The 12,019-nt window shown below is 37.7% G+C and overlaps 1 protein-coding gene across 5 annotated transcripts in view; it reads left to right on the top strand.

The window, feature by feature from the left end:
• The window catches only part of DCLK2 (doublecortin like kinase 2), a 79,271-nt gene that overhangs the window by 11,483 nt on the left and 55,769 nt on the right, over positions 1-12,019 (top strand). For all 5 annotated transcript variants that reach the window (XR_008534294.2, XR_008534293.2, XM_054633333.2 and 2 more), the window contains exon 2: positions 1,660-1,994. Coding sequence is in view for 3 of the 5 variants with exons in the window: in XM_054633333.2 (XP_054489308.2) it covers positions 1,660-1,994 (335 nt within the window). In the remaining 2 variants the exon portion in view is untranslated. The remainder of the gene's footprint in view (positions 1-1,659; positions 1,995-12,019) is intronic.

Here is a 12,019-nt window from a genome sequence, read left to right as displayed (position 1 = left end):
GATGGGGATGAGTGAAGAGAGAGAGTACAGGAAAGGCAGTGGCATCCTCAGAACTTCACCCCAGTTTCCCAGTACCTGAGTGGAATACAGTCCCCAGTGATGTTTGTGGAGGCAGAACTGACTGCCAGAATTTCCCAAACAAAATCATTGTTAACTTGGCTTAATTATAATCTGTGTTCTTTCAAATACACCAAGTAGACTTTCAAGAAGGTCTAAGTACAAGATAAATTACAAAGCAGTGTAATTAGTATTGGAAAAGAAACACCAAAATCTTTCAGCTCACGGTAATTCTTCAGGGCTATGAAAGTAGTTTAGTATCTTGCTTTTAGAATAAGCTCTGCAACTTCTAAGATAAAGCAGCTCTCCAAACTGGAGTTCAGAATGCAAAAGTATTGTTTAAAAGTTTTCTAGTATGTATCTAAATGTAGGCATGCATTTTGTAACTCTTACAATCCTGTCCTCTAGATGCATGTTTACTCTTTACTCCTCTTGCTGTGCATGTTAGAAGTGAGTTTGGTTTCTCCCACCAGTGACTTTGACTGCGTAGCTTTAATTTTAGAACAGGTTAAGCTTTCTAAGATACAGGTAGCTCTTTTGTCTGGAGCAATGGTGTATTCTGTCAGTTTTGAATGCTTTACCATTCATCCTTCTGGCAATACTCTGCCCTTTTAAGAATGTCTTGGGATGTCATTTTGTGACACCTCAGGGATGTAGGTTACACAAATAACCCAGAGTTAAAGATTTTCTTGTCATGGATTACATCTTGCATATTGCTGTCAGGTGTCAAAAGTGTTGCCATAAGCTGCAACTAGTCCTCCTCTTTTTTTTCCTTAAAAAAAAAAAACAAAGGAACAAAAAACCCCAAACAAAACAAACAGGCAAACCAACAAAAATTACCAAAAAAACACAAAAAAACAAACCCAAAAAAGAACCCAAACCACACAACCAAAAAAAAAAACCCAAAACAAAAACAAACAAACAAACAAACAAAAAACCCACAAAAAAACCCAAAAGATCCCTGCAAACCAGCTTTGAGTTAGGAAATAAATTAAAAATGGGGAAGTGTAGATGTATTGTTATCCTCCCATACTCTCAAATACCATTTGTGGCCTCAGGAGGTGTTCATTGGTCTAAAAAATATCAAAGTGGATGCATTTCAAATATGTGTCCTTGGTAGAAAGGCAGTAACTCCTGGTAGATTAAAGTGCCTTTCAGGGTAAGGGTCTTGAGGTACTTAAATTTATTCTGTTAAAACTTGCTGTTGTAAAATAAGCACTGACACGCGTGTACATATCTTGAGATACATGGTTGAAGGGTATATAGGAGAGGACCTGGATATTTGCTGTAGGAGAAAGCTCTTAATGTTGTGTTGAGCTCCAGTAATTTAAGCACTTGCAAAATGACTCCATCCAAAGGAGATGTGAAATATCTTGAACCTCCTCATTACCCACTATTTTTTGTACCAGGGGTCTTTTGAAACCTGTTGAAAGCACCACGGGAGTGTCGTTTGGGTGGAAAGCTCTGATAATTCACAGTCCTCCTTGTCAAAATACAGGAAAATCACTCCCAAAATATTGTCTTTTTTGGTTTTTCTACTTTTTAAGTTGACAAAGTAGCTGCAAACCCCCTTAAACTGTGAACACGTCCTCTTCTTTTCAGGTGAGAGCTATGTGTGTGCATCCAATGAACCGTACCGCAAAGTTGATTACACCAAGAACGTCAACCCGAACTGGTGCGTGAACATAAGGACTGGCTCCAGCCGGTCCTTGACGTCTTTGACATCCACGAGGAGCGAAGTGAAGGAGAGTAAAGATTTCATTAAACCCAAACTGGTGACTGTTATCAGGAGTGGGGTAAAGCCGCGGAAAGCTGTGAGGATTCTGCTGAACAAGAAGACTGCTCACTCCTTTGAGCAGGTCTTGAATGACATCACCGAAGCCATTAAGTTAGACTCGGGTGTAGTCAAGAGACTTTGTACACTGGATGGGAAACAGGTAGGAGAATAAACTGCTGTGGCCATCTAATAATCTGAGATGCTCAGTTTTCATAAGTTTAATTCTTGTTACTGTGTTTGCTTTAATCTACTTCTGAATAATGACAGTTTAAAAAATCAACTTTTAAAAGCTTTATTAAAATGTTAATACACACAACAAAATTAGAATTGTATATAATGTAAAATAAGTGGATCTTTACATTCAAGTAAAACAAATTATTTTTATATTTTTATTGCATTGCTCAAAAAAGTGACTGTTTATTGAGTAATACAGTTTATTTGAAACATTTGAACTTAAGATATATATGTGTTTTCAGGCTACCACATAGTGGCTGAGTGGTATAAGAAAAATATCAATGCCTCCTTCCATTGCACTTCCACAGATTGCTGTTTCCAGAGGTAGTAACTGACATGAGCTGAGGTCAAGAATTGTATCTGAAATTAATTATTCTGGGAGCGTGGTCATATCTTTGCAACTTGCTTTTTTGCTTTTAGTTTTATCTCTGCAAAAACAAAGCTAGGGTTAATGATGTGGTAGGTGTGTATTCTTGCACAGAAGTACAAAGGAGTGGCCCACAGGATGTTCTGCTGCACCAGTTTAAAGTGTCAGGAACATACTTGGTGTTGATCAGTCACATTAATGACTCAGCCCTTCGTAGAGCAGGACTTTGATACCTGATACTTTTATTTGACACTGCTGTGGAACTCTGACAGAATTGTGACTTTAGTAATAGAGCAACACAGGCGCAGAGTAGATCACATTGGTGTCAGGTACCCGAACTCTTGTACTGTTGATTAAACATTGATATCCTTGCTCATTCAGCAGGTATTCATATACACCTGCATACCTATACATCTGCATGAAGTAGTTGTAAAAGTTTCAGTTGTGTTCAGAGATGTGGGCATTTTTATTTTCACTATTTTTATAATGTTTAATACCAGAAAACCTTTTTTTGAGGTGCAAACTTCTAGCAAATGTATCGCAGAACAAGTGCACTTAGATTGCCTCAGCATGAGCTGTCTCTGGTTATGTTCTGTGTGCTTGGATACACTTCTTGTAGGGAAATATGTGAAAAGATCAACTGCTGTGTTTTGATGAAAATGTAGCAAGGCAAAGGCTTCACTGAAACTCTTGATTTTCAGTGTTTGGTGGCAGCACAATGATGTGCTCCTTAGTTCTTCTAATAGGTTTGATTTTAAATGAGATTTGTTAATGCTGCTTCTTAACAGAGAATCCTTCCTAGGAACATCCAAACAGTGTTTGTCATGTTTAATTTAATTCATAATAAAATAGCATAATAAAATATTTATTATGCAGTAATGAATCTCTTTAGCCCATGAAGTGTTTTGACACTGTCTCAGGATTTTTGTCCTCTCAAGCAAGTAGGGAATCAGAAAGGGAAACTGCAAGAGCTAGGATTGTCAGTTCACGTTCACCTCTTCTTGCATTATCAAAACAGCAGAAACCCACTCATCTGCACTGATATGGAAGATGCAATAGTGCATCAGGGATCAATAAAAGTAGTTAACATTAAATATCATATGCATTGCTTGCATGTTGCCATCACTCATGATGGATGATGACTGTCTTCGGTCTGTGGTAAGGATGACCAATTATTGGTAATGCTCCAAAATAGGATTTTTTTTTTTTTATTTTTTTTTTCTGCAGGACCTCCTCCTCCCCTTCTGTGGTAAAGGCAGTCAGTGAACTTGGACTGCAGCTGTAGGAGTGTTCTCAGGCGGGATTGAGAAATCCCTAATGCTGACTGTGAGCAGTCTGCAGAGAGCTGCTGCATGCAGCTGCCTCTCTGTGTAAACTGTTCCAGCAGCAGCAGCAGTGTGTAAATGTGGAGAGCTCCCTCCCATTAGGAAGACAGGCCTTGTGCTTTTCCACAGGCTTTGGGAAGGAGCCTTTGTTGCACAGCCACAGTGTAACTGTGTTTAGGAGCTTGTGAGATGGAGTGCCCCAAAGAGAAGACCTAGCACTTCAAACAACCTGACAAAAAATAAAAGCCTTCTACTACTTACCTAGGAGGATGGAGAGTTCTTGTTTTGTTTTATTTTTTGTTTACTTCTCTTTCCCCAAAGTGAAGGGCTGACCCCAGTTTGAGGCAGTAGGGTTTTTTTCATTTGTTTGTTCACTGCCGGTATATGTAGAGGTTGGTGCCGAAGGGCTTTTTGGGGTTTGGCACATGAAGAGTTGCTTTGCTGCCAACTACCAATTGGTGGAAATTTCTGAGCCTATTTTCTCTAATGTAGTAATTGCTTATTCTTCTAAATCTGCTAGGGAGGCAGATCTTTTATGTTTGTTGTGGTGTTGGCACAGCTTGAAAGGCAACCATTAAAAAAAAGGCATTTTGTAAATGGCTATGTTCCTATAAATGTAGCCCTTGTGTTTCTCATGGTTCTTTTTTTTCCTTGCTCCTTCATATTTTTATCTCTGTGGAAATACTTTTATTTTTTTTCCTGAGAGAATAGGCTTAGGTTGTATTTTGTTTAATATAAGAATGGGGGTGAAATTCAGATGATTAAAACATGCATGTATAAAACTTTTATCCTTTGATTAGGGAATGCATTGTTCTGTTAACTTGTGGTGTGATTTTTTTATTCCAGTAGAACCATTTAATGTGTAGGAAGAAATGGTGATAAAACCAGTGATCTTTCTGACCAATAGAAGAGAAAGGATGTTTTCAAAAGAGTTTTTATTTGCTCTCCTGACTTCATTAATCTTGACTGTTGCAAAATCTTGATGATAATAGTAAACCAGAGAATAACACCTGAGTTGGATATTTTCCTTGAATATACTTTGTGAAAACAGACAAGTATCTGGTTTTTAATTGTAAGATTTTATAATATTGCTAGGTTTCCTTTTATCTTCAGTTTCCAAATGAATGCTGTAACTTAACATATTAGTGCTTTGTAGCCTGAAGTACAGATCTATTTTTGAACTATTTTGATGCTGGCCTTAATTCTAACTTTTAAGCTATTGAGCAACCATTTTTTTTAACCTCTCAAGATTGTTGAGAAGATTTTTAAGTGAGAGAAATATTTCTGTAAAAGTAACTAGGCTTTAACTTTGCAGTGAAGGCTTCTGCTGTTCCAGTCTTTGTGCTTCTGACATTGAGATTTGCCTAATATATTTGCTTGACCAAAGTGTTTTCCTTACTTGGCTGCATTTTCCTGGAATCTGTCACTATCCTACTGTGAAGCAAGGACAGTCAGACTGAAACTTCTCCAGTTGGGAAGTTAACCCTTTGTTATCTCTGAAGAGAATGGAGGGTTTCTTTCTTGCTAAACAAGCTTTGAGATTCAGTAATTGTGAAGTGTGGGGTGGAGACTGTGTGGTAAGCTGGGGGGAGAGATTCCCTGTAAGAAACTCACAAAAAACCATGCACAACTCTGGAGCTTGTGTTATTTGACACACAAAAGAAAACTAAACTTTCACACTTTTTAAGCCTGCAGTGTGTTGCAGTTTCATGGATTAATGTCCATTACAGGATTGCAAAGGTGGATGAGACACCTTTTCTATACTTTGTTGTCAAAACAGTGAGAATGCACCAAAAATTAGCCTTATTTTGAAAGTCTTTTTTTGATGGGTATATTGGGGGCTGTCTCTGGAACCAAAAGTTCTCCAATTTTCTGTTATTGAAGTTTTTTTATAAATTTCTCCTTAAAAGTAAATTGGTAATTGAAGAAAACAGTTACTACATGTGGATGTATTAATCACTCCTTGTGCTCTCCTCCCAGTGATTTTTTTTTATTCTCTAGTGACAGACTCGAAAACTCTTAGTAGAGAAGATAGCTTTTGAAAACTGAATTTTGTATTTGCTTTGCTGTTAACATACCCATCACAGAGGGCAGAAACCAAAATAAGGGATGAGCAGGAGAGATTTTGTTGATTAGTGTAACAGATTTTCCCAATATTCTTGGTAGGATTTTGTCATTCAGATCTCAAAAATTTCCATTAATACAGTATTCTTGCTACAATCTTTATCTCAGTAGAGATCTTATTGTTTAATACTGAGACAAGTTTTAGAACATATGAATTTCATTTTTCTTAGTTTTTCTGTTTTGTTGGCAAAGTCCTACTTGTTTGAGATGATTTTTAAGAAAAATAATTTTATTGCAGTTAAGTACTTTTTGACAAATATTTCCCTTTAGTTCAATTCTCTCCTACTAAAGGAGGATGTTCCTTAAGCAACCAGGCTCTAGACATGTACTTTTTGTGTTTTTGTCATTTAATTTTGCTGTTACATCACTGATATCTCATTGCAGGCTAAGAAACCACTGTAATAGAAACTTAGTTCAGAGTTAACAGGCATAATTTCTAGTTGAAAGCTACCAAAGTAAATCAAGTTTTTATCTTGCATCTCAGACTCTAATCTAATACAGACACTGTACAAACGTATTGGAAATGGCACAGGTTTGAATTTTTGCTACAAGCAATTTTGCAAGAAAAGAAATCTCCAGCTTTTTTTTTTTTTCAGTTCTAGTTCTGCTGAAATGTAAAATATTATTTTAAGCTGAAAGGTTGCATTAATCTGCAAGTATGAGGGGAAGAAATCCTTAAGCCCTCACATAGCTCACAATTCTTTATAAGGCTTATATATTGTTACTGTGGCATGTTAGTGGCAGCTGCAGAGAGTGATTCTCTGCATTGCAGATCCCACAGAAGGAATTTGTGGGCAAGGAGTCCTTCCTCAGCTAACTTCAAGATTTTGAATAGTAATGATAGTCCCTGAATCCATCCTAAAGGCTGAGGGTCACAAGTAGTGGAGTCAGCTTATAGAAAGGGATTTACAATTTGCCAAGCTGCAGCAGAGTGACTGGGGATTTGACACTGTGGATATGATTGCCAATACAACTATGCAAAGAGTAGATATGTTGGATAGAAATGCTTTTTAGAATTCATGGTTCATATCTACACGAAAAAGAATGAAATCTGCCTATTTTGTGGAAAGAGGCATTTCTATTGCTGTTTTGGAGTTTGTTGGTTTGTTTGTTTGGAGGTTTTGTAGCTGACATAAGTCCGCAAATTAATAATGTGTGAGAAATAGTAAAGCACTTTGTGGAGATGAACCCAGAAAATACATTTAGATTGTCTTTAGAGAAAAAGAATGGAACTTCCAGAAGAGAGATCTTCCAAGAGAGTAGGAACTAAGTGGCCTGTGAAGTTAAATCAGAAAATATACACACAGTACAGTGGAGGAAAACTCATACTAGTTGTCAAGAGTCATTCTTCTCATTCACTGGATCAACTTGAGACAAAACCCACATGGAAGAGCTAAAGATTACTTTCCAGGGTATAGGAAAACCCTGAAAATCATTATAGAGGAGTTCTGCATGAGTCTAATGATCTTGCAGCTGATATTCATTAGATATGATGCTGGTCCCTAAGGCTGAGCTAAACAAATTTAACTCTCAGACAGGTCAAAAAATTCACAGAGCTGTACTATGAATTCCTTTCTTATGGTTGGCTGGATTATCTCCCTTTGTTTGAGTAAATATGTAGCAGTGGAATACCTGTACCACCTGGAAGTCGAAAAATTGTAGTTTGATAAAACTCACGTTTGTAGAGTCACTTTTATGTGTGTTACAGACCAGAAGGGCACTGACACAGCACCTGTCTGTTCAGGGAGCCTGCCAGTTTGGGTTGAGCTCTCAACACAGGATACTTCAATTGAGAGCATGAGGTGGGATTTTGGGAAATTTGGGGGCTTTTTTTGTTGTTTGTTGAGGTTTTTTATTTTTAACAATACATAGTTATGAATCAATTACTTGACTGGGGAGAAAGACAAGGGGAAGAAAACAGTCGTGGCTACTTCTTTGTATCTGAAATAAGTTTTTTTTCGTGCTGTCTTTTCTCATCAGTCAGCTAGGGAAGCATGGTCCAGAAAAAATGCACTACTTACCAAATGCACTGTTGGAATATTGCTGTTCCCAGTGGTTATTGATGACTCACTGCCAAACCAGAATTTCATATTGAGTAGGGGTCAATGAACGTGTGTCTGCACAAGTCTCTGGAAATGACCTGGAAGATGGAATGGAGGATATGCTTAATAAATACAGATGAGCTACAGGAAGCCTGGACAACAGCAGATTATAATCTTGACAAACTGCAAAAAGAGCTTAGGACAAAGCAGGTTGAGTAATCTTGCCCTCGCTGGTTATTAACAATGCAGATAGGAAATGCCAAGTGTTCTGGCTGAAGTGGTAAAGGATCACAGCTGAAGATGTGAAGATGAATTCATGGTGTCACTGGTTGTGCATGGGAGGGGAAAACCAACATCCATGTGGAAGTTACAGTCAATCTTCTTGTTTCTGATATATCTGTCAGGTGCTCTGTCCTATTCAATGCAATGATGCCAGCTAGAGACAGCTTTATTATGGAAATCCAGAAAGGAGTAAAAAGATGTAAGGAAACATGTTCTCTGAGGAAAGATTAAAGGAAATGGGATTGCTGAGATGACAGAAATATAATCAAGTTTTTTTGGGGTGATGAACAAAAAAAGCCTAGCAGCAAACGAAAATTACTTCTGTGTCTTTCCTATGTATAGAAAAAGAAATAATAGGCTTACAGTCAAGATCAGGTCCTGTGGAACTTGATGGTAGATAGTCACTGTAAAAATAAGAATAATGAAGGGGTGATTTTTTTATTACTATTTTCAGCAGATAACTGGAGTCCAGCAATCTCTAAGGTTTCTGAAAACTGATTGGGTTTGAGAGTTTTCAGTAACTAAAGGTGATCTACCACTTTGGAAGAGCTGTTAAGCAGGAGATAAAATAAAAGTTAGAATATCTGTTAATATTAAAGTGTGCATGTGTACACACCTGCAACCCACAGAATTCAAACAGCAGAGGTTACAGTAGAAGTAAATTTTATCCTAATGCTAGCAAACCTCTTCTAATGTTTGATGTGAAACGTGATATAAGGGAAGTTGGGCTTGTGCTGGAGGCTGGAATTGTTTCAGAGAGCAGCTCTGGACAGATGCCTATGTCTAGTCAGTGTGGGATACAAACCTTGCAAGTCTTACTGAAAACAAAAGAATTAAAGTGGCCGTAATCTTCAGGAAGTCTGTATGGCAGGAAATGAATTCATCCATGGACACAGCTACATGGTATTTTTGGTCAGACTTCCAATCAGTGTGCTCAGAGCTGGGAGCCAGGGTTGTTTATTGCTAGAAGGAAGGAGGAAGTAGCAAACTCGAGCAGAGGAGATAATTTTGGCCTCTGCTCATGGACATAGAAATATTCCTATCTCTAGTTATATGTGGAAGGAAGTGTTTGTCTGAAACCAACCTGAAATTAACCCTGCCCTGTCATAGTTGCAGCAATCTGAAAAATACTCTAAATATTTTTATTTATTAAATATACAGATGTCTTTTCTGTACTTGTTCATCATGGAACACTTTCCAAAGCATTTTCATTACATGCAGTGGTGCAAAATACACAGGCAGATAATCTGGGGCTCATGATTTAGCCTGGAGAGTATCTACAGTTTTATCACAGTTGCCAGAGGATCACATTACTAGTGCAATTATAATTTTAAGAGAAAAAAAGGAAAATTGTAAGGATTTTGTTTCAAAGCAGCAAAATTGTGATGCTGAAGGTGCTGCAGAAAAAGGATTAAAAAAGAAACAGAGCCTTGAACATCTAGGGAGTCGTCTCAGAAGAGTGTGTTAAACTTGAAGTGAGCAATAATGCTGAGGAAGCTCTTCATCTTTGTTGCACATGCAAAAAATAAAGGTCATGCTGTGTGAAACAGCCACAGTCTAGCACTGGAAAACTTGGCTCTCTGGAACAAAGCTCTTTAGAATTTGTCACAGCAGGGGAGCCCCTGTGTCCTATTCTTGCTTTCTGGAGATCAATAACCCCGAATACAGTACAGATAGAATAGAGAACGTATCTCTTTCCTTCCCACAGGGATGCACAATTCTGGCTGTGGGGCTGTGCTGTAATCTTACTGGGAGTGTGATGGCTGCTGTGGACACTGGGTGTGAATTTAGTCTTTTTCAGCAAGGTGCAGTTTAGAGATGTGATCAGTTAATATCCATTGCCATCGGACTAGCAGCTTGGTGAAGTGTGATGTTAAAATAATAGATTATTTCTAAAAATGAACATAAAATCAGAACCTGGTGTGAAATCAGCACTTTTAAATTACAGCGTGGCAACTGAAAAATTTGCTGATATTTTAGCTAACAGTAAGCATGTGTGTCCTGCTAAAAGTGACATCCAACTTGCTGAAGTCTTTGTGGATCTATAGAGAAGATAAATCCTACTGGGATTTCAATTTTTGTCTGCGCACACCCAGAGCTGACAGCACTTAATAAAAATGACATGCTGCACAGTGTGGGAAACAATCACTGCAGAAGTAGTGGTGGCACCAGCGGTAGCGTTGTATCTTTGTTGATGTACGATTACAATAATTTTAGTGATGGGTTACAGAAATGGTGTGTGGAGCTCTTGGAATAAAAGAGCGGTATGCAGTCATTGTCTGCCATCTGCCATGCTAAAGATGGGGTCACATGACTTGGAAACTAAACCTTGGGAATTTGTTATGTCCCGCTGAGCCTGCCCATTAACAGATAATTAGTCTGGTAAAAATCTTTTGAATTTATTCTGCAGCTGTCATATGCCAGATTAGGATTTGTGTCACAGGTTCCTCATTACTTTGAGATCTTGGAATTTTTTTTCCTGTAATCAAATTACCCTGTGTTCCTTCAGCAAACAGTTCTTACATTATAACATTTTAACATGCAAATTTTCTTTAAGAATCTTGCTACGTCTTACAGCGTAAAGCTGTTTACCAGCCATGTACAAAAGGGTTTCAAGGCTGAATTTTCTCCATCCCTGTTCAGAATAAGCAGAATTTCTAGTTTTAGGATTTGGCCTTCAGGTTGTCAGGTTAATGGATCTGTAGCTGCTTCTTGGTTGGCTGTAATCAGCTAGTGTTTCTTAAGTTTACTGAAGCATGACTGAAATCTTAAAATATGAACTTTTATATTTGTACCAGTTGCTAAGAAAAATGACATTCTGTTTCATACTAAATTAATGGCAGGAAACATGAAACAGTTTGTTGGAGAAAGGAAAGGAATATTTGTCTTTAATGTTTAAAATATTGCTCACTGACTAATTTGCAATGAACCTTTAAACAGAGAAACCTGAAGACTCAGATGGAAAAGCAATATTAAAGTCATAGCAACACAAGCCAGTTCCTAAAAGCAAAGAGCTTCCCAGCACTTAAAAGGAACAGTGACCCTGTTTATGGCTTACAGATTGAAAGCTTTGCATAGGAGGGAGTGATAACTCAGTGTTTACAGTGTAGGCAGTAAAAGTCAGTGTTCTTGTAGCACTTGTTCACTGAGCCAACAATCTTTTCTTTTTTTTCTGTTGTGCAAATATGCAATCTATGCCACATTCTTAAATATTTATTTTGTTTATATTTATTTGGTGTTTTATTTACTCATACATGGTGCAGGATATCTCTGTATTTATGAAAGGCTTCTTGAAGAAAACAAAATATTTCAGAAGAAAGCAAGAAAGGATAAAATATAACTTGTAAGCTAAATGGGAAGTTGGATTTTTGGCTAGTAAATTTGGCTTTTCTTGGCTTTCCCCATCTTATCTCTTACTTTCAACTCGCCATGTACCTAGGGACTTATGGATAAAATTATTGGAAAATAGGCCACTTAGCTAAAAAAAAATATAAAATATAAGGATGCTTATGCCACAAAGAGTACCAGAAGAGCCAGAATCCTCTTTGTAAGTGGTTTCTGAAGTTGCCATTTCCTTGCATGTAGAATTCTGTTCCTCTTTTAAAGAAATGAAGGATCTGGTTGATTTAACCAAGGTAACATTGATGAAGAGAAGAGCAACTGTGAGAGACAAGCATTATCCCTGTATTTTGCAAGGGACCCAATAGTGCAGACACAGAATATGCCCATGTGGCTGTACAGGCAGACATGAGGAGAAGTCTTGGAAGTTGGACAAATGAAACTCTGGTTTCATTTGCAAAGAGAGCACCCT

The sequence above is a fragment of the Agelaius phoeniceus genome, chromosome 4, assembly GCF_051311805.1.
Source record: "Agelaius phoeniceus isolate bAgePho1 chromosome 4, bAgePho1.hap1, whole genome shotgun sequence".
Classification (NCBI taxonomy): Eukaryota; Metazoa; Chordata; class Aves; order Passeriformes; family Icteridae; genus Agelaius; species Agelaius phoeniceus.
The sequence above is the reverse complement of the archived record's forward strand: the minus strand, read 5'-3'. Positions and strand labels throughout refer to the sequence as shown.